Raw genomic sequence first — 23,620 nt, forward strand, 5'->3', positions numbered from 1 at the left:
CAAAGTGTCTTGGGCTCCATCAGCTGTCTGAGCTCTATGAGCAGTATTCTGTGCCACCTTCATTTATTTTTCATTTTATCTAAAAATCACCTCCTGGATGTCGCAAAAAGCAGGCATCTTATAAGAACTGACTGGAATTCAGTGTGAAGGTTTTTTTTTAATGCTGAGAATACACAATTTACCCAAAACCCCACTAAGGATCAAAACTTTTAGGACTGGGATGACAATCTAAACCCTTGGAAGCCACTGTGATGAGACAGAAAGACTGAACTGCATTCCTGATCCTTCTGCTGAGTCATTAAACATCTCTGTGCTACGGCTCACCCGTGGGAGGGTGAGGGGATAAGGAAAACTGCATCATAGGGAAGGTGGGAATATGAGCCTGGGAAATTCTGTTAATTCTGTAGTTTCCTGAAACTGTAGAAGTATGAAGTACTGGTATCTGAGCTGCAGAAAACCTCCACAATGCTTAAGGTTCCTCTGTCACTGTTCCTAACAGAGCTGATGAAAAATGTTTTACAGTACTGTTACAGGGGAAATTAAGTGACTGTGTATCCAGCACTGATATATTTTTTATGTCTCTTCTACCAACCCCACCCTAAAGCTGGAAACCAGCTCCTCACACCAATTTAAGACACATACTGCCCCAGTACCTACAGAAACTCTAAGGTGTGGATCTTCATCCTGCCTGCTTTAGCTGTGCTGTAGGATGCACCAAGAAACTCCTCTCCCAGACCTGGCTCTTTTAAAAACCTCACATTATGGCTGGAACTTTTGTTGGATTTGTTGCACTTTCTACTGTAAGGTTATGCCAGTTTGTCAACCTGCCAGTCCTGTTTTCTGTCTCAGTCAACTGGGATAAACACTTAGCCCTCCTTTTTCTTTCCCTATTACCACACCCCTTGCCTGTAACTGGTATAGATTACATCAGAAATTCCTTGCTGAGCCAGCTCTGCTAATAATTTTTGTTCTAAATCACAGAAAAAAACCTGTGAAATGTAATCATGTCCATACTTTTGTCCACTGCAAATACCCGGAAGATGAAATTAAATCTTACAAAGAGCAATCCATCTCTTACTCAATCACTCCAGGACAAACTGAAGTGCCAGAGCAATGGTTTTACTGTGTTTGTGTGAACTCCTGTTACAGGCTGAGGCCACGGGCTGGGAATCTGCGATCTGCCAGTCCAGATGGGATTAGAAATCACTGTCACGTATGAAACGTCTGGCTCTCAATGAAATTATCTTTGAGGGGCAGCTTTATAAAGACACTTTCCACAGAAGTAGGAGAGGAGTAGAAAAGGGGCTGTATATAACTGTACAGCTGAGATCAAATTCAATTAGAGCTGAGAGTTTGCAGCATTTTCAGTGAACTCTTTCCCTCAGCGAGCACCACGCTGGTTATTCAGCCTCTCCAACACCAGTTTACTGACTGCTGTGGCCTGATCACTCCTTGGGACCCGTTTCTAAAAGCAGAAGGTGGCACACAGCCATGCTGATGGCCCTGCAGCCATGTTTCTAAAGAAGTGTGACAGTGAGTGACACATGGTGACTGCAGGGCTGGCACACCCCGGCCCTTGCAGCACCTTCTCCCCACGGGCACAGGCAGCGGTGGTACCCACGTGCACACACCCAGCAAACCAGCAGCAGCACTTTATCTCCTCTCAGCAAGGCCTCTGCTCCTGGAAAACCACTCACTTCAGTCCAGCCATGCCTTTTTAGCTAATTGGCACAGAGAGAAGCAGTTGAATGTAACAGAAACCAGGGCTTCTAAAGGAAGATAACATTTTTGAAGCCACGATTTCTATTGCTTTTTATTACCTTTACCTATGGTTTATATGAGAAGGGGTCAGAGAACAGATGCAGATGCTAGACTGGGTGGCTGAGTAAATGAAGTCAACTTCTGCAGAGAAATGCAGAAGGAAGTTAGAAGACATGAGTGAGTTCACTTCAGTAGCCATATGAAGTTTTGACTCACTGCTATCTCAAGTAAAATTCCAATTTAATACACCCCCAAAGCATAACCTCATCTAGATAAAACAACAGTAATCCACTAACCAAATACACTCAGAAGAGAAAGGGAAATTCTGAGTAAGAGTACAAATATGAATCATTATTCTGATAATGTTTTTGTTATTATTTTTGCAGATGAATCTGAAAGCTCTTAGGACTCAATTAGGTTACCACAGCCAATAAAGATGAAAAGCAAAAGAAAGGCAGATACTTTCTGCCTAGACACCGTGGTGATGGGCACATCAGAAATGAGGTAGATTAGATAGATGAAGTAGACAGACACATCTAACTGTCCTCCAGTGCACTCATTTGTTTGACAGCCTGGAAAATGCCAACATTCCTGGGATTAAATGAAAATAGAAAATTGCATTTTCACTGTAAAGTATACATGGAACTTTCCTATGTCAGATTCTCTTTGTTAAAATAAACCAGGGCCCAACCACGTCCTCCCAGAGTGACCAAAGCACAGTAAGATAAATGACATAGAAACCAAGGCACAACCAACTGAGAGCCCTTGGGCTGTTACCTTTGTAGCCAGGTTTTAGGGGAGTGATAATGACCTGCACACACATTGAGACATTAATTTTTTCCTGAGCTCGACAGCACCAAAAATCCTAAACTGCCCATCTTGCATTGCTGTCTTGATACCGTAATTCTTTTATCCACGACTTCCAGCTGCTTTACCTTTATGGGCTGGTCAAACAATTTTTGTTCTGTGGTGCCTTTCCCCCCAAAAAAGCAAAGGTAAATATCTTGGATGCAAAAAATACAGGAGAGCACTGAGTGGAGTGGCTGTCCCCAGAGGCTGCTGGGCCAGTGTGTCCCTGTGCGGCTCTGCCCAGCTCCCAGAGCAGCACATGCACACAGTGACACACGGTTCACACTTGTGCCCACATTCCATCCTTCCTCCAGGACGTGTGCTCCATGCAGAGCTGGCAGTGCCCACCCAGCCCTGGCAGCAGCACTGCTGAGCCCGGGGAGCCGAGCTGAGCGACATCCCGGAGCTGCCGGGGAGAACGGCATCCAGCTCCTTGTGACAGTTTTCCCCACACAACATCACAATCAGCCAAACACACTTGTAATCTACTGCAGCTGGTGTTTCTATAATTGATAGAGATATAAAAGCCCTTTTTGCTAAAGTTGTACTTTTGTATTTTTTTTTCTTGGGGGAGTTGTGAGAAAGCAGCTACAAAAAGCAAGCTTTAAATCTCAGATAATGTAGCTCCCTTTAGAATCCCGAGCTTAAAGCGAGTAGTTACGAGTTTTAGCAATGCAAAAAAAGGGAGCTAAAAACAAACATTTATTTTACTTGACGTAGCAAAACAGTGGATTAAAAAGTTAAATCAATGTGCCGTCTGAATGGTTCCTGCTGTAGCTGCAATTTCAAATGAAATAAGAATGTTATAAAAACTCGCCCGTATTAGGCACATTTGGAAATGTCTCCTTGTAACTGTTCTTTAAGTGTTCTGTCTATGAGCACTAACAGGTCACTGCACAGGAAATGCAAAAATATGTTACATTTTAATCAGGGCATATAAAACACTGTCTAGAATGTTACATTGCCCTTGGGAATCTGAAGTAAGTAGAGGAACTTTTACAAAGTCCAGGTCACTCTCCCCATTACATCACTGTTTAAAAAAAAAATATATATTATTAGGTTACATTACAGAGATGTCATGTATTAGAACTTTCCCAGTTGCAGGATGACGGCTAAGAGATGCTTATTTCCTTGGAGAAACTCGTAATCACTCCCTTGCTCCCCTGCTCATACTTTGTATATTGGAAATAGTGCATTTTAACTGAATCAAAATGTTTCCAAACAATTATAAAGAGGGAGGACTAATATAAAAATGAGACTGTTCGTATACTCACAGCAACAACAAATTTCAGCACTTTTACCCTAACACACACACACAAATTGAAACTCTGCCTGGCTGCACCTCATAGGTGATAAAAAATTAAAGAAAGGATTTTAGCAGACATGTTTGGGAATGATTAAGGTAAAATGTCCCTAATCCAAACAAATGGAAACCCAGATGTTGATGGCATCATAACATTCCTCTGTGTTCCTGCAACTCTTTCTCCACATGATTTACATTTGTTTAACCCAAATCACAAGTTGGTAAAATCTTTAATAAGTTCACCAAAATAGCAAAAGAGTAATGCAGAGATGACTGTTTTCTAGATTAACATTCTCAAGATTTTAGTTATTTAATGCATAAATGCTGGAGGTGACACAAACCAGTACAATAACCTGAAGGCAACCTGCTCTGCTGAGCCTGATTCGAGTTTTGTGGCTGACTTTCAGATACAAAGATCAGATTTATAGGAAAAAACTCCCACGGGGCAGCAAACAAAATGAAATAAAATAACATTAAATAAAATAACGCCTGTGTCTGAGTAAAACCTAAGTGAGAGCCGCAGGGGCCCAAGGCAGGTACCCACACAGCGACCCAGGGACCAGCCCTCCACCATGGGCATGTTGGGGCAAGAGAGGAGCTCTCAGACTAGCAAGCCTTTTATCTGCACAGATATCTGTGGTTGAAACTCCTGGCAGGATTCTTTGTGTTGTCTCTGAGCTGCTTTTGTACCACAGCTCCTTCAGTGCCCAGAGTGCCCACGCTCCCTTCAGCCTGACCCACCCCGGCCATGCCAGGCCTGGCGCCGCCACTGACCAACACCCCGTCCCACAACCTGACACCTCCCAAACACACCAAAAATATCAAATATATCAAATATACCATTGCCACACATTCTAAATGGGGTCACCTGTGCTGCCTGAGCTCTTCCACTGTCCTGTTGGCTCTGCCATCCAAGGGCAGCCCTGCGCCTGCCCGGCACCATCTTCTCCCGGTTTCCGCACCAGGAATTGAGATTTTCCTCCTTTCCACTGGGTTTTGCACTTTTCCTGAGCTGCCTGTGCCATGCATGTGGATGGGATCTCATCTCTGCCACTTGGCTGACATGGAGGGCACAGCTCTGGCCAATTTTAAGAGGATTTTTTGACTTTTTCCCCACAGAAGAAGGTCCCGCCTCACATGCGTTGGGCCTACCGCGCTATGGCGGCCCCTCAGGCCTGGCGCTGCCAGCCTGGCACGGCCCGGCAGGGTTTGTCCCAGTTGGGCTGGATGGATTTCCTGCACACACCTTTCTGTCTGTGAGGTGTGGATGAGCACAGGCCTTGGGACAGCCAGCTGGGAGTCCCACGGGTGCCGCCACCTGGTTCACACCCAGGCCTGACCAGACAGGAGCTACCGGCCGTGCTCCCAGCACAGCCTCACGGTCACTGTGGTGCTCTACACTGACCAGGCAATAAAGTCATGCACAAGAGTTTACCCCTGTTTGCTGTGGATATTTGATCATTTTATGCTTTCTGCCCCTCTTGTCCACGTTCTGCTTCCTAAATCTCTCTTCGTCCTCCCTCAAGGCCTGGGCTCCAGCTAAACACAAACAAAACCTTTTCATCATTCTCCTTCTGCTCGGACCCATGGCTGCCCCTGCAGTCACTGCCCTACTTATCCCCAGCTCAACTGGTTTTTAAGGGAATGTAATTGAAAAAGAGAAACCAAGAACAGAGCATGTGTGGTGGGGATGGCACATTGGAGAATGCTGTGTCACCTTCTAAAAATTCTTTGGCAACAGCAACTTTTAGGTTTTATAAGTCAGACAAATTTGGGTGGATTTTCTCAGGGAAAGCAGAAGATATCTCTGAAAAATGTTCACGTCACTGCCAGAAAGCTCAGTGGTCCCACAGCTTTGAAATAAACCCCGATGAATGTCTTCTAATTTTTTGCCAAATAACATCCTACCCTAAATTACAGGAAGAACGCTTTAAGAAAGAAAACACAGATTTTAATAATGGAAATGGTCTCTTTGAGCAGCTCAGAACTGGAAACATTAGAACCAGTAGAAATTAAACTTCTCAACAGGAAACCCCAAACAATCTGGACTATAAGAACTGTTGAGTCTATAACACAGAAGTTATTGCTGCCATGCCCTGGGCTATCCAGTGCTCCCACATCCACACAACACTGTTCTCAAGGATTATGCTGGTTTTCTGCTCTGTTCAAGATTTTCCCTATTTTTTCCCTACTTTCGCTATCACATATCTGAACTTTTACTACATTCAAGGCCTGCCAGGCAGGTGAAGATGCTGAGCCCTGGGCACCAGTGTTGGCTCCTTGCCCTGCCCTATTCACTGCACCTTGCCTCTCCAGTCTGAGCAACCCAGACAGAGAAAGAGCTCCTCAGACAAAAAACAAAACAAAAAAATACATCTGTAATTCCAACCACAGCAAAGGCTGATGACTTGTGCTGTCATATTTGAGCTGTTTTTTCTCATACACAAGTAAAACAATAACCAGGCGAGGCTGAAAATCCCAGGTCTGAGTCCCTGATTCACTCAGAGCAGCCCTTGGCCATAAATTTCAGCAGTGCCTTAAAAATTGATAGAAACTCTTTTTAATCATCAAGTATTCAGGTGCTCATTACCGATATATACTTTAATGATGTGCCTTTAAATTTTGGTCTAGTTTTAAAAATACAGTTTCCTCAAATTCCATACCAAATCCAAGCCCTGTAATTTTGTTCAGCTGCTTTTTCCTTTCTAAGGTCTGCTTGAAACACAAAATTTAAAGAGTTTGCTCTGCCAGGTGATGTTTTGTTAGCTTTTGACAAGAGAAAATATTTAATCCCTTATTTTTTTTTTCCTGCTCTGAATATTAGTTTAATTGTCACAAATAATTAAACTCTTACGAGTTAGAGTCGTCTTCAGACATTTTGACAATACATATTAAGAGACACTTTAAGGCAAATCTGCACAGATCGGCTTTTATTTGTTATGCTAAACGATGATGCATCCTGATTGCATTTGTTCCTTATTTGTGTGTGCAACAGGAGACGCACTGTGAATGATCTGTAAGGAATAAAATGACAGTATTTGACAGGCTAGGAAATGTCTGGGCAAGGATACAGGAGAAGGAACCCTGAGAGGGCATTGTTTATGGAGGGGCAATGGGGAGAGACATTCCCTTCAATCTAAGGCAATGAAAGGCGCCAACAACTAAATTACAGTTAATAACAGTAAGAAATAAACATAAATTACATATACAAGGCTCGAGCTCAAGGACTTTGGACCACTAAAAATATATATTATTATATCAATTATCAACGAGAGACAAATTCCCATCCTGGGAATTTGCATACGAACTCTAATAACCTACTATTCAGAAATAGAGGCAAGTATTAATTTCCACATGAAAAGGAGCCACGGGAGAGCCTCCCAAGCCCCCAGCTCTGGAGGAGAAATCCCTACCTGGTGATTCAGCACCTCTGCTCAAGAGGGTAGCAGGTGGTCTCCCAGGTAAGGCAGATCAGCCCCATATTACCTAAGATTTATTCAGAGTTCCTGTCAATATAATGGCTGAAACAACCATTGCTGAGAGGTAATATGGTGTGAAATAAACATAAACAACCCTTAATGAATCCAGAGGCTATTACCTGCACCATATTTCTTCTATAGGCAATACATACATCTCCAGTCCAGGCAAACAACATAAAAGTGCCCCTGATTGAGGCCCAATTCCAGTTTACACAAGAGAGGGAACTGAGGGAGGTCCGTGGGAATTTGGTGCTAAAGGCTTTTGAAAATTCAGGTCTCTCTTTAGCTGCCCATGTAAGCATTTTGACCCCCTAGGACTGCAAGCTGAGCCTCCAGCTCTATCACCAGAGAATTCCAACCTCCTCTGGCAGTCTGGGTGGAGGAAAATGTGTATGGCCTGCCCAGCTGCAATTACACCAGGTTTTACACATTTCTCAGGGCAATACTTTATAGACAGTCACATCCAGCTCTCCAAAGAAATGGAGAACAGTTTATGGGAAGAAAAGTAACAGGAACCAAATTCTCTGCTCCTGAAACTTACCACTGACCAAAATCCAGAATGTAAAAAACTTGATTATTCTGTATAAAATTCTTGCTTAGTCAAGCTCCCTTGGCTTGGTAGAATTAACAGAGCTCTGCTTTCCCAAACCATGAGCCCTCCCATTTTTGGGAGCTCCTGGCCATGAGCAAAGTGCCTCTTCCACCAGCACAGGGAATTGCATGGGAGGGATGGAACTGCATTTCCACCTTCCCCAGGGTCCCAGCTGGGCTGATCCCTCTTCTCCCCATCACAGACCAGCGATGCCTTGAGCTTCCAGCCCACACTTCCCTCCTGGAAATGCTCTGATGGTAGAAATGTGATCTAGTACCTCGAGCAGGGAACTGGGAGCAAACACTGCTTGACCTTGAGCAAATCAGGTAAAACCTCCCAGGTTCAATTCACCTTTCTGTACAGCTGAGGGGAAATATTCCACATCTCTGGGGTTATTCTGAGGAGTATCAGCAAGAAACCCACGGAGGAAAGGTGCTAAGTGTGAAGAAATATTGCTCCACTGCCTGACAAAGGACACACATACGAGCAGGATCCATGCAGCTAATCAAAAGCACTGGAAAGCTTTTAATTTTTTTAGCATTTAATGCTACAGATGATCAATATAACTGCTTAGCTTCTTTCTCCTTTCCCGTGTTAATTTAATGCTACTTGTACTGTGCTTATGTATGGCACGACACAGCTGAAAAACACATAAAAAAATAATTTTGGTAGACCAATACAGCAGCTGGCGCAAGGTTTCTTCGATACAAAACATAAAATCATAAAAGACACAGCGCTTTCCTGTGAAGTCCACTCACCCTGTGGGGAGCAAATGAGCTCTTCCTATATGTACAAAGAAAATTGCAGACCTTATAAATTGTGCTGGTGATTCGCCATGCAATTCACACAAAAAATATTTATATATGGAAAATTCAGAGTAAAATCTCTCTATGAAAAATAGAAATTACTTCTGTCCAAGTGCAGGGCGAGTGATAGAAATAAGGTTGTTGTCTGCACACAACAAACTGCATCAATGTGCAGATTTTCATTCCAATCTCCTCTAAGCAGTTTCGCTAGGAAAAAAACCATCTGAGCTATTAAGGTATTCTAGAGAATTTAATTATTTTCATTAAAAACAAGAACTGTAAGCTGCTCCTTTTTTCAATAGGAATTATGCACCAATTCCACATAAACGGACCCAATATCACTCCAGCAAAGTTGCTTTGGGAATATGTAACAGCCTTTTTTAAGTTATGAAAGCAATATTGGATGAGATTTACTACAATTTAAGATAAGTGGGTCTTAATTTTATATGAACAGAGAGACTTAAAAAGCAGGAAGGAAGAGTTCCAATTATATTGTGCTGGAATATCAGGCCCTGTGCAAAATTGCCCCTTTTCTGTTTTACATGCATAAAAACAAGCACAACAGGCTTTTCAATTAAATGAGTCTTTTGAGAGAGATACAGGAAGAGCCAGCGAGCTCCTTAAAACTTTATTGCTTTTTATCTTTGTCAGGTAGGACTGTGAGTTGAAAATGACCTGTTCTTTGCAGCTCACAGTCCTTCCTGAGAGCCTTTTCTTCCTCTTTGACCCATCACTTTTAAAGGTTTCCCAAAACAGGAATGAGAGGCTCGATCTGGATTAGTTTTCCCCATCTACTCGGTAGTTGTGCTTTTCCACAGCCATGCAGAGCTCAGGATGTTTCCCAGAGTCTCTTTAGCATTGGGAGTAACTTTAATGAGCCTCAGTATCATTAGAGGAGAGCAGTTTACAGAACACAGGGAGAAAAGACACAGAAAGGAATAAGATACAGCTCTAATAGATACAAGCCATGGAGATGAAAGAACGAAGTCAGCATCTCATTTGCATTAATACAATAAAAATACAGCCTTAATGTTGCTAGTTGTAAATTTTTTTTCAATAAAGTTCAGCCTGATTATATCTGGGAAAAAGGTAGGCTGTGCATTCCTCGTAGTATTTATCCTATAAAGAGCAGTTGCTGCCTATTAACTTTCTAGATTTAATTGCTACTAAAAGCAATCTCCAGGAAACTTCAATTGAAAGTCACTCCTCAAGAACCGATGGTCTGAGCTCTCAGAACTGCTTTGTTTATGGCAACACAAAGCCAGAGCTCCAATTCACACAGCTCCACTCCATCATTATGTTCAGTATTTTGTTTACTGATATTATGTGTGTGTATGTCTATAATTATACACCCAGACACACACACACCAGTTCATCACCAGAATCAGGCAAAAGCAATACTGCCAACCTTGTTTATACAGAAAGCACAAAGCACAACCTCAAAAATCATGGGACTGGCTGAAAATGATGGGAAGTTAAAAACAGTCACTCTGAGAATCAAGGCATTTTTCTTCTGCATAAGAACTTCCAGACTGCTTGTTTTCAAGCTCCTTTCCAGTGTGAGCAGTTTGAAATAAATTTCCTTTAAAAATGCATATTGGACACTTGCATAATCATCATCAGACTCCAGGAGCTGGAGGTTTGAAGAAAATAAACCCTAACAAAGGACTTTCAGGGGACACCACTGCTCACAGCACAGTTCTAACATTTGGGCAAAGATTGATGCGATAATCAAAACCTGCTCTGAAGAACCGAGCTCTCCAGGTGCATCCCTCTCCCACCCAGGCACTTTCCTCCCCTCCTTGCAGGTATGGATGTGTGCATGCCTGAAAAGGATCCGTTTCTCAGACATTTAGGGCTGTTTGTTCTATTTAACTGTGGAATTTTACCAGTACTTGGGACCATCAGGCGCTGCACGTTAGAAACTCGGTATTTTCCACAATCAGATCCTGTCATTTTGAAGCTATTGTTGTGCCTTTCTTTTTCCTAGGGCAAAGGGGGAAAACATTTCTTTTAGGGAAACAAAGATTCTCTTCATTTTTCTAAATGAAACACTTAATGCAACAATTAGATCAGAAGACCAGTTTTTCCGCTTCTTTTTTTTTTGCCTGAGAAAGCTCACAAGGTAATGGATGAAAAGCCAGCAACAGTTGAAGAGGGATGTGTAAATCTAATGGGAAACACTGTGCTTCTGTGATGCTTCTCTCCTTGAAACCTTAAAAAATACACGGTTTGCTGTCAAGGTACTTCTGAGTTGCAGAAGCCGTTATTATAACACGGTAAAAATTACCCTGTGCCAACAGCCTTGAGTGAGAAGCCACCTTAATGAGAAATAACTGCTTTTAGCCCCTAAAAGCACATGGAACTTTCAGGCTTTGGATTTGCAACCCCATTTTCAGGCGTTTTCTCGAGAGCTGCCACCCCTGTGCACAACATGAACACCGTGCCTTAAAAAAGGTTTTTTTAAAAGCCCATCTCACCTCCTGGTACCCAGAACCAGCGCTCAGTCATTAACACAGAGCACAGAAACGTGACTGGGGAGGGAAGTTGGCCGAGCAAGCAGAATATCTCAGTCATCCAGCCTTCAGGAAAGAATAGCTCACTAGCGTTGGGAACAGAAGTTCCAAGCAGAACTGGCCCTGGATTCAAAGCTTAATGGAAGAATCTGGTCCTTCTTCAGAGGCAGAATGCTTCTCCAGGAACAGATATATTGGATTTTGTAGGTGAACAGCCCCGTCTTACACAGACAGTCCTTCCACAGGCCAGTCACCCACTGAAGCAAAGTGCTGAGCAAGAGCTGCTGAACTGGGCCCACTCTCATGTAAATGATTGTAATTAAATAGGTAATGAAAAATCCCTGCTCTTGCATGAATGAAATGGAAGATTTCAGCTCGGAGTGTAATGTGGTTCCACTTGGCTCCTGTATCAGATTGGGAGACAAATGAAAATGTCTCTCTGCTTGCGTGAGCATGCTTTGGAGATAAAACTTCACAAATATTTTCATTTTGCAGAGAAGAAGGAAAAACAAAGGCTTATTCTAGCAGCAAAGTCTGTAGGATCCCACCTTTTTAAGGCAGAACATGGCACACACATCTCAACCTGAGAAGCATTAAACAGAATTTGAATAATTTTACTTTGCCTCTGCTAATAATACGTCATCCAGTGGAAGAACCAGGCCTTATTCTCCCCTCCACCAGCTGACATGATATTTTTTTTACATTTGAGCTCTTAAGATCTGCACAATAGCTTAACACAATAAGTGTTTAGCCTCTGGTTCCAACTGTAATTGATAGAGTACAGTTCCATTCCCTCTGCTGCTGCTAAGTTGGGAATTGCAGCCACAGCAACTGACAGCTTTTTTTTCTCCGCGAGTCTGGAGTTGCTCTCTGGGAGTGATGTCCTCATCGGGATGGGAAGGGAAATGACGGCAGAAAAGCTCACCCTGGGCCTGTGCTACCGAGGGACTCCAGGGACCTCTGCTAGGGGAGACAGCTCCTCAAGGTGGGTGATGAAAATGAGAGCAAAAATCAGGAGGAGAAAGCTCCGGCAGGAAATTTCCAAAATGCTGCCGGTTTGGAGAAAATGGGCTTCTCAGAGAGCACGGAGGAGGGAGAGCAGTTATGCACCAGAATTTCTGACAATGGACACGTTTTCAAAAGTGCTGTAAAATTGTGTCATTTGCTGATGGAAATGTCTTTTGTTTCCCAGTCCCGGGGGCTGAACTCTGGGTGCACCCCGCTCTTCAGATAGTGGGGAGATACTGGGCTAGGATAAATGAGAGGAAAATTGAAATAGGGAAATAGGCACTAAAATGAACGAGATTTCAAATTATCCCGTTCAGGCCTGAGTTCTGACACGGGAAAAAAAATTTCCGAGCAGCTTTGGGCTTAGGAGCCGACTGCAGAATTTAACGCAGATGGCGACTAATTTTGGTGCCTCTTTAGTTGCAAAAGTACCTATTTTTGAAGATATTTAATTAACCAGGATTTAAAGGCTCCTCTTGTTTGTGAACACCTTGGCCTTTTTGTCATCTGTCAGCATTGTGATGTGCACTGTAAGTGAAGGGTTCTGAGGCATGAACTGTTTAGGTGGTTTTGATGTGCAGTTGCTTTTCTGGAGGATGTTGAAACAAAACAGTGCTGCCATTTCTACAGTTTCATTCAGCACTGCTTCCTTGGAATCTGCTGCCATTGCCCCTGTTAACAAGGATACAAACAATCCTGGAACAGCCACGGTCCTCCTGGATACTTTTATAGAGATATCTGGATGCCTTTCACCATAGAAATACAGGGAGCAAGCCTTGCTGGTTATTTACTCTGCTCTCTGCACAAGCAGAATTTCACATTCTAAATGCAATTCTGGTTTAAATAACCTTTCCTACTAAGGTGCAAGCTGCAGCTTTAAAGAACTCCCTGCTCACCATCTTCTGCTTGCTGCTCTATGAGGACTCTTCCAAAAACAAACCCGTGTTATTCTACAGCTCCAATAAACAGAATAAATGTCCCTGAGTCCTGCTTCTGCTGTACTTCACCCAGCTCTGGTTGTTAGCTAGTCTGTCGGGGCTGAGACAGAAAGAAAAGAAGAAATATAAAATTTCACCCGCAAAGGGCGTTAAGTCCAGATTCCTCTTTGCAGGCTTTAGAAAGGCAAACTACCAATTCATGATCACAAAATAAAATATGCACATTTAAACAAGCTGCAGGGGAAAGGAGAGTTTAATCCAGTGAAATTGTGTTTGAAAGCTATTTCATACCCCTAGGAATAAAATCTGAATAGCAATTCTGCTTTGCTTCCACCCTTTTTCCACCCTCCTGTTAATATATTACCATTTGTTATGGAATCGTTACGAGACTTTTGCCGCAGACGTGGCTGCATTTTGCTGAAGGATGAAGGAGTTTGTGGGCCCGAGCCTCCTCCTGCTCACAGGAGCAGCCAGGACTCAGTGATGCTTCAGGGGAGCGATGTTTGATTCGCACCTGAGCGGGGAAGAATTGGCCCCGTTTGTAAAGCCTTGGGGTGAGAGCCCCAACACACACGGGCTGCTTACTGCAGACACAGGTCCATCCTAAAGCTGCCTCTGATGGAGAGAGCTGCAACTCTCTGCCTCAAGAACTATCGACTTGGCAAGTGACGCTCTCAAAAAGCAGGGATGATTCAGAAAAGATTCGGCCCTGCAAAGATCAAAATGCGTTTGACATCGTTTCGGTGTTGATGTGAAATAAAGTGGCTCTAAAAGTGTAACCGGAGAGCAGAAATCCCCATCATCACACATAAATAGTGCCCCATTTATCCAATTACACTCCCTTGTTTCATTACAATGCTCTGGAATATATTTCTTAGGAATACAAGGCTTAAAATTAATAATAGAAAAGGACAAAATTGCCACGTATATTTCTCTAGATAGATTTTCATCTAACAGCAGGACCTCACTTCTGATTCACTTGCTGGTTCTCTCTAACCTTTACATTATTCATTAATCAAACTCGAAACCTGCTTTCAAAGTCAGTGCATGGCAGTAATTATTTACAGTTGTGCATAGTATTTAATTTTAAGCAATGACAAAAGCAGACATGTCCAGAATCATAAGGCTTATCATTTTTCTTCCCTCAGAGGTGAACTATCTGAAGAAACTAAAAGTTGCAAACTTCTCTTCAATATCTCTGCTGCCATCAAGACAAAATACAGTGCAACTGATACCTTTGAACTTGTACAACTAAAAATAAATAAAAGTGAAAATTAAGTAATATATAATGTATTAACTCCTTTAAATAAAAGGACTAAGGAGCTTTGCTATCAGCCTTGATGAGAGATACATTTCTTATTGCACAGTCTGTCTCCTGTCACTTTGAGGTATTTTTCACCATACAAAACAGAACCTCAGTATTATCCCTGAAAATGAAAGTCAGTTTTAAGAACTATATACAACAGGCACGTCTGCTCTTTGAAACTCCCCCCTACCCCCCACAAACAGACAAATACAACTTCAAAGCAGGAGAACTATTGCAAATGTATAAACCTACTTCAAATAGTTCTGCTGGCTGAAACTGGACTGCATTTGCAGGATTTTGCTCACCTGAAACAACATTGATCTGAGGAGAAATCTAATCAAAGAAATGCACCACTGAAGAGCAATGCACGTTTTATAATGAGAATGAGAAAGGAGAGATCTAATTGTGGTCATATGAGTTTCTCCCTTGTCACTAAGATCTTAAAAATGCTGTAGGATCCTGGATAAAAACATCTCTTACTGTATCTCAGCAGGGAAATCCCGGGAAACAACAGCACGGGCTCTGCTCGCAAAAATTTACTTACTGTATCCTATGTTTCTAAAAAGGAACACCGTGCCCTGCCATGAAAAGATACTATACACATTCCAAGTGAAAATTCTACTTTGAAACCCAAATAAAATGAAGCCTCCTGTTCCTGACAGAGAGAAAAAAGGAGCAGCTCTAGCACTGTCACTGTGCCGATCAGCATCCATGAAAAAGCAGCTATTTATTTATCCTGCAAGTTGAAAATGTGAATGCCTTATTCAGATCAAACCTCTTGGTGAAGAAAATAATAATAGCGACTCTGACAGCAGAGGCCTCCCGAATACACATATATATATATATTTATAAATTTATATAAACATGTGTATTTCTAGCAGAGCTGTTATTTTATGGCGATCACCGTAAATTTGGGATCTCTGCCTGCCAGGAATCCCAACCTGCATAGGTACATTCACTGGGCACGTCCCAAAAGCTCCTGCCTGCAGCCCATTGTCCTGCACCCAAGGAAATGCAGCCAGAGCTGAGAGTTGATAAAAGTTCTGCATGTCCCAGTTTCTCTGGGGTGACATTTCCCCTGCGTGGATCCCAAGCACTACTTCACAAAGTTTATCCAAGTGTGCCACTAAACTTGCCCATACGTTTTGTCCCACATTTGCTGTGCTATGCCCAGGAAATACTCACAAGGGCGAGGGAAAAATTTTGAACTAAAGACATCAAATATGAGTTTTCTTTAAAGAACTAATCCCAGGAAGGACACAAAGGGAAAAAAGAAGGGAAAAAACCCGCCTACATTAAAAGCCAAACAAGATAATAATTGTGCATGTCTGGCTAAGAGAATCTAGAGGGCAAGCCTTACGTCATTGGCACTTGGGTTACCATGGTGAGTGATTTATTGATATATATCAAGAATGAATAGATCAAAGGCAGCAAGATGACAGGTGATCAATCAAATGTCAAATCAAAGCTGGCAATCAACTGGAAAGCTGATTTTTCAGTGGGTGGGTCTGGCAGAAGAAAAATGAACTTCCATATTGCGCTTCTCAGAAACAAAACCCCACCACACTATTAAAAAAAAAAATAAAAAGCAATTAAGGAGCCTGAAAGAAAACTCTTTGAAAAGATTTACTATACAGACCCACTCGTCTGTTTCTTTTTCTTGGCCCCCAAAAGAAAAAGAACACCCTACAATGACAAACAAAACACTTCCAAAGTTGCAAACTATTTTCTTCTGTTAAAAAAAAAAAAATAATAAATTGCAAAACCACTTGGCATGTGCAAATATATAAACTCGGCTACGAAACAAAAGAAGGATTTGATTTGAAAATGTGGATTGTCTTCTAACAGTCAGAACGTTTCATTTTATTTCCTGTTGCAATTTTCACCACTGATGATCAAAGGCTGAACTTCCCCACCGGGTTCATCAGCAGAGAGAGTCCCTGTACTATTTCAGGCACACACAGCGCTCTCTCACACACACACCCGGCCAGAACTGCCATCAGAAATACGGCGAAATAAAAGATTAAACACCCCGACCCACTTCGCGAAACATACGGATCCAAAGCGAAAGCCACCGGGAGGGGGGAAAACCAGAAAGGAGGGAGGGAAAAAAAAAATCTATCCTAAAGCTAAAAGCGAAGGGAAGCCCGGCTGCTTTCGGCTGAGGCAGGGGAAGGGGCAGGGGGAGAAGGGGCCGGGGGAAGAAAGTTGGGGGGAAAGTTCCGGGCGGGCAGCGGAGCGGGAGCGGCGGCGAGCCGGGGGCAGCGGCGGAGGGCGAGCGGACAGCCCGGGCACAGCAAAACCTGGCAATAAGCGATGAAACTGGCTCCTCGGACTCACGGAGGGAAAGGGAGGGGGAGGGGGATAAATAAATAAAGATCCAGCCCGGAAAAGCAAGGGTGACCCTAAATAATAATAAAGATGGGGGGTAGGAGTGGAAGGAGTGGAGAGACAGAGGCTGTGTAAGTGGATGGCTTCTCCTTACCTGCAGCCCGTTTGGGTGCTTGCTGTTTCCTCCTTGGCATCGCTCTACTTTCTCCAATCTCACTTCTGTCCCCAGATCCGAGAGCCCTGAGTCGCTCCTGAGCCGTGTTCCTCTGCCTCTCAGCTGCTTCCCCAGCACCCCCCTCAAGCCTCCCCTGCCCCCCTCCTTTCCACTTCACTGATAGGAACCTGTTTGGTTTTTATTTTATTTTAGAAATCTAGGTTTCTTTCTTTCTCTTTCTCTCTCTCTCTCTCTCTCTCTCCCTTTTTTTTTTTTTTTGGTTGGTTTTTCTTTTTTTTTTTTTTTTTTTTTTTTTTTTAACTGTTGCAACACTTGCTTTGCTTTGATTCAAACATCCAAGCTCAGGAGCAAATGAAAGGCGCCCACAGTGCCAGAGAACGGTAATAAATAAATAACAAAATAGATCTGTATATATTAAAAAGGCAGCTCTGGAGAGACTGTGGGGCTGGCTGCTTCCTCCCTTCCCTGTCCTGTCCTCCTCCTCCTCGCAGAGCCGTATGGCGGAGCGGTGCCCGGGTGTGCGCGGTGTGTGTGTGTGTGCGTGCGTGTGTGTGCGCGGAGCGCCGCAGGTTCCGTGCTGTCAGATGCCAGGCAGTGAGTGATATGGGAGCGGACAGGGAGGCTCGGGATGGGAGGAAATGTGGGATCCGCACACACACGCGCGCACACGCACCCCCGGCGCGGGCACACGCGCGCACACGCGCTCACACACACACACACACGCGCGCCCCGCACACACACGCGCGCACACGCACACACAGGCAGGGCGAGGCGATGCCAGCGAACATCGATCCGCCGAGCAAACTGAACATTAACAAACTCCTCCTCCGCGACCCGATGACAGGAGGAAATTTACTCCGCGCAGCCGGGCGGCAGAGCCGTTCATTAAAGAGACAGGGCGCCGGCACCGCGCCCGCCGCCGCCAGCGCCGCCGCCGCCCCGCCGGCCCCGCGGGGACACCGCTCCCCACGCGGGGACACCCCCTCCTCACACCGCTCCCCACGCGGGGACACCCCCTCTACAAACAACCCCAACGCGGGGACACCCCCTCTCCAAACCCCCTCCCAACGCGGGGACACCCCCTCTCCAAACCCCCTCCCCACGCGGGGACACCCCCTCCTCACACCGCTCCCCACGCGGGGACACCCCCTCTCCAAACACCCCCAGCGCGGGGACACCCCCTCTCCAAACACCCCCAGCGCGGGGACACCCCCTCTCCAAACCCCCTCCCCGTAGGGGACCATCGTCTCCCTATGCGGGACCTTCCCCCGCACACGCGGGACCACCCCACACCCCACGCCGGGGTGACCCCGGCCCTGCAGGATGCGCTTCCCAAGCGAGGGCGCCGCGGGCAGCCGGGGCCGGGGCCGGGGCGCTCCACCGAGACAGGGCGGCTCCAGGGGAGAGCGGGGATTTGCAGCAAGGATCCCGCTGGGCGGCCCGGGGCGCTCCTGCCGCTGGGCTGCCCGCGGCTGCCGGGTCACCGGGGCGCCCCTCAGGTGTGCCCGGGGCTGGGGACCGGGTCTGGGGACAGGGGATGCTCCCCCAGGTGTGCCCGGGGCTGGGGACCGGGTCTGGGGACAGGGGATGCTCCCCCAGGTGTGCCCGGGGCTGGGGAACAGGGGATGCTCCCCCAGGTGTGCCGGGAGCTGAGGACACGGGGGTGCTCCCCCAGGTGCTCCCTCCCTCCTGTGGATAGCCCAGGGCTGGTGACCAGGTCCCTTCCCTGCCCAGGGTGTCACTCTGCACCCTGAGGTGTCCCAGCCATAGGAACATGAAGGGATCAGAGGGTTGGACATCGAAGTTTGGTGAAGTTCGGGTGAAACCTCTCTGCTCCCTGAATTTCTTCTGGATTTAGGGACAGTCAGGTCCATCCATCAGCTTTTCCTTCAGCTGCTGTGAACACCTTGAGGGTTTAAATGGGATGGAAAGGATAGATTTGGGATGGAAAGGATGGTCTAATTTCTATGTATTCAACTATAATTTGTATAAGACCTCCTAAAAGTGGCTTTTCTGATACTCAATATTTTAAAGCAAGAAGTTGCTGTAGAACTGAGTTTTTACCTTTTTTTTCCCCTGTTTTAGCATTTGACTCTTCCTAATGAAACTGTTGGGATTAATAGTAATAATTTGCATCCCTCTCAAATGTAAATATAAATATATTGTATAACAAATATAAATATATAAATATATGTTTAATATATCTGTTGGTTACAAACAACTAACACAGAGCCACTGTGTTGTAGCTGGTATCACTGAGCCATCTGCAAGGACAGGCCTGCAGTCCCCCAGTGACCTTTGTGTCCAGCAGCCCAACGCCAGGCTGTGTTTATGAAAGTGTCCCCCTAACTGCTGTCACTGAAATTATTTGATAGCCTTCCCTGTACGAACTCCAGCAATTTTTATATGCAATAACAAAGTATTTATTGGTGCAAGCAAATGCTTAGTTTGAAAGATAAAATAGGAAAACACTACTATAAAATACTCATTTTTCCACTTCTGCCTGGCATAACTCACTCAGGAGCGAACAGCCCTGCTCGGATCAGTGGGAATCATGGCGATGTCTAGTACCTGTGTGCAGCAGGTGTAAAACCCTGCTGGTGCACACCAGGGATTTCCCCTTTGTGTCCAGCCCAGGCAGGTGTAAACACAGGGCCAGGAGGGGCCTCAGCAGAGGGACAATTATCCCTGCCCTGGGATGAGGAGCAATGACACACTACTTGCCTTGGGAAGGGCAGCCTGGACCTGGATCAGGCAGTTCAGCACAGGGTGGCAAAGATTTTCTCTTTACATTTTGTGTGCCTTGAGTTGAGATTTTGAACCCTTCAGCTTCTGCATGTTGGTTCCCAAATCAGAAAACTGCAGATACCTCTGGCTGGTGTTCTGTTTCCTCTCCTCCCTGGGTGCACAGAGAGGTGCAGCACCTCCCACAGATTGTTTATTGTGAAGGATTGTGAAGGATTAAATGCTGTTTAACCCATTGATGCTGTAGTAAGATTTCTCCCAACTGTGGGACACGATGTGGGTGCTGGGACACTCGCAGGCACGAGGGGGTGGAACAGAGGACAGAGTCCTGTGCTATTTTAGCCTCTCCCTGTGCTGCTCCTGTGCAAGCTGCAGAGGCAGGAGCCGTGGTTCAGGCAGGGCAGCAGCTCAGCGTGCTCTGGGACCAGAGGAGCAGCTATTGTTCTCCAGAGCCGTGGCTCCAGTCCAAACGTGCGCGCCGGGGACGGGATTCGTGTCGGTGCCACTCGCAGGCTCCACGTGCGAGATGAGAAAGTCGCTGCTTTAAATGGTTACTCCTTGGGGAAAGGGGAATTGAGAAGATGGACTTGTGAGTGGAGCAGGAGTGAGATGGCACCCTATCCTCGGTGATAAATGGGAGCATTAACAAGGCTTGGTCGAGAGGAACCCTACAGATTTATGGCTTCCTGTCTCCACCAGCAGATGCCATTATGGCTGACAGAACAGAATGCCTTTCAAGAGGGAACTGGGCTGGGATTATGAAGAAGGGGGAAAAAAAGCAAGCAGAGTCCGGTGTCCATTTTTATCCACTGGTCAGAATTGGCTGATAGGTTTGAATAGAGCTGGAAGTACCCAGCGTGCGTGTGCTCCCTGCTCCTGTTATTTATAACAAAGTTGGTGAAGGTCATTTAGCATCTCTTTTAGCACAGGAAGAACCCATAATATTTACTGAAAGCATTTTTGCACTCTTGAAAATTAGAGATAATAAAATGAACAGATAGCACTGGAGGCTTCCTTGGCTTATCCAATGGAATAATCTCGATGGGTGCTTAATGTTTACTTTGGAAATGCAGCAAATGATTCTGAAGCTATATTGAATTTTATCTATTTTTATTACATTGCAGAATAATATTTCTCTTTCCTGACAAAATGTTATGACCAGTAATAGCAATGGCAGTTATGCATGTTCAAAAAAGAGTAATCAAATCTCATGCTTCAGGGCATGAGCTGAATTCCCCACTGGGATCCAGAAGGATTTTTTTCCCCCCAAATATAGCAATATACAATCAAGTAGGTATGTTCTTAGAGGATTTCCAATTTCTTGGTTAGGTGCAGATTACATGGAGCAACAGTGTGACCTGGGATTGTGAAAATCCTCTCTTGCTGCAGTTTGGGCTGGTTTGGGTCTGATTTTTCAGCCTAATGTGAGTGAGTTGTTGTGCCTCACAGGAAAGTTTACAGCCACTTCTGTGTGCAATAAAGGGCCAAATGCTCCTTGTGTACCTGACTCTGATAACAGTTCCCATCAGTGCAGTCACAACAAGCTCAGCCCTGTGACTTGCAGTGTTTTATCTTACTTATTTTTGTTGTCCATCTTTCCTTCAGTGACTGTTCTGCTGATAATTAAACGTGGGGATTGTTTTCTTTCCTTCCTTTTTTTCCCCTCTAGAAGTTATATATATGTAGGTACACAATTCCTCTTGAATGAAATTCACAGTGTTGGTGACCCCTTTCACGCTTTCCCTACCATTGTAGAGAAAGAAAAGGTTTTAATTCTGGTAAGTCCTGCAAACAAAGAAAGATTGGATAAATAAATAATTTTCAGTATTGCCAGTTAATGGCATTGTCAGCCTCAGTGTTACTTCTTTCTTTTTAGAATTGTTGGAGGAAAATTATTTTTAAAAGGATTTGGGTTACAATGATTTTAAAAACATCAACTTCAGGACAGACTGAGGAGTCTTTAGAGAAAATAGAGAACCTGTAGATCAGTTGCAGTCCCTGCCTAGGAACAGCTTTGACTGTGCTCACTCCATTGAGGCACATTTGACCAACACCATGCAGATTCAGCAGCTCCTCTGGGCAACCTCTTCCAGTGGCTTTACCAGGGACAAATTCATCCTACTGCTGGAAAACTTGGTTTTTTTGGGGGGCCTTCTCAAATAAAATGGAGAACAGTTTCTTCCCTTCCTCTTTGAGGCAGTTTTGAACATCTTTGCAGACATGTTACCCCCACTCCCAAACCATCCCCACTTCTTCAGCCATCCCCTGCACATCACATTCCCTGGCCCTCATTTCCCTGCTCCGTGGCTGGACAACATATGATTTGAGGTGCAGTGCCAAAACCTGACTGCTGGATTGTGTTTTCCAGCTCCCCAGCAGCGAGTGGGATTACTTCACATGTCTAACACATGACAGTGCTGTTTACATGTCCCAGTTTGACACCCGCCCTTTCTGCAGCAGCATGACACCGTTGACTCACGGAGAGCTCCTGATTCAGTGCAGCCCCAGCTGCTTTCCTGCAGAACTGCTTTGTAATCACTTGTCCCCATCCTATATTTGAGCCGTTGATTATGCATCAGTGACAACTTTGCACTGATTCATCTCGAATTGCATCCTATTTTTTCCGAGTGTTCCTGCAATTTGTCAGGCTCGTTCTGGATTACAATGCTGCCTTCAAAGGCTGCTGCCGTCCCCCCTGGCTCGGCACCATCTGCAGATCTGCTGCTCAATATTTGCTGTTCCACCTCCTGAGACATTAATAAAAGTGTTGGATATTGCCAGGCCCAGGACACTCTCCAGGCATTATTCCAGCCTGACAATGGGCCGTGAGGGGATAATTCTGGAGTGTGGTTTTTCTACCTCTTCCAACCCCCTGCAAGTCATCTGGACCATGTGTCACCCAGGGAACAGGGACAGGACAAGGGAAAATGGCCCCAAACTGTGCCAGGGGAGGCTCAGGCTGGGCATCAGGAGGAATTTCTGCATGGAAAGGGTGGTCAGGCTTTGGCAGGGGCTGCCCAGGGAGGTTTGGAGTGCCCATCCCTGGAGGTTGCTCAGGAATGTGGCACTCAGTGCTCTGGGCTGGGGACAAAGTGGGGACCAGGCACAGCTGGGACTGGATGATCCTTTTCTGGAAACTGTTGGGCCTCCACAAGGCTTCAGGGATGGCCACTGGTAGTCCTGAGCTTCTTCTGAGACCTGTTTAATGTCCTGATCTTCCTTCTGTGCTTTCTAAGTCGTCTCAAACGCTCCTCCTCCTGCAGCCAGAGCTCCCCTCCTCTGACACTGGTCCAGATTATTTCTGCAATCTGATCACAGCTGATTCCCAGGGCGAGGATGAAAGTAAAAAAGGCTTTTTTAGGGTGATCTGTCAGAAACTTTCTCCCTTTGCTGAGTGACAGATGTAATCTTTCCTGGGTCTTTTCCTGCATAGAGAAGGCACTTACCAAACACTTTCTCCTTATTATGTTCCTCCGAGTTGTATCTCATTTGGTGACTTTCTCTTTGTAATTCTTTCCCTGTGTGTTCATGGCCACTGTGAGGAACTCAGATAAGTTTTTGCTGCACTTTTTCACATTTAGGCAAGTACTCATTTGTTTATAGAATATTTCTTTAGGATTTTGCTTTTGTAAGAATATTCTGTGTTGTGCTATAGAATAATCCTTCTGCCCACAAGAGGGTGGAACAGCAGCACTGGGGCAAAATCCTTTTCCCCCTTGGTCTGTACACAGATGAGTTTGGTGGGTTGGTAGGGAAGGTTAAATTTCCCCTCCTGGGATGAAACGCTGCTATCACCAATAATTTCTGCTTT

At 45.0% G+C, this 23,620-nt stretch overlaps 1 protein-coding gene across 2 annotated transcripts in view; it reads right to left on the minus strand.

Moving 5' to 3' along the window:
• Positions 1–17,164, minus strand: part of TSHZ2 (teashirt zinc finger homeobox 2) — a 201,288-nt gene extending 184,124 nt beyond the window's left edge. For both annotated transcript variants that reach the window (XM_058814739.1, XM_058814737.1), the window contains exon 1: positions 17,044–17,164. In XM_058814739.1, coding sequence (XP_058670722.1) covers positions 17,044–17,083 — 40 coding nt within the window. In that variant the 5' untranslated portion in view covers positions 17,084–17,164. The remainder of the gene's footprint in view (positions 1–17,043) is intronic.
• Between the last annotated feature and the right edge of the window lie 6,456 nt (positions 17,165–23,620).

This window comes from Ammospiza caudacuta, chromosome 15 (genome assembly GCF_027887145.1).
Source record: "Ammospiza caudacuta isolate bAmmCau1 chromosome 15, bAmmCau1.pri, whole genome shotgun sequence".
Taxonomy (NCBI): Eukaryota; Metazoa; Chordata; class Aves; order Passeriformes; family Passerellidae; genus Ammospiza; species Ammospiza caudacuta.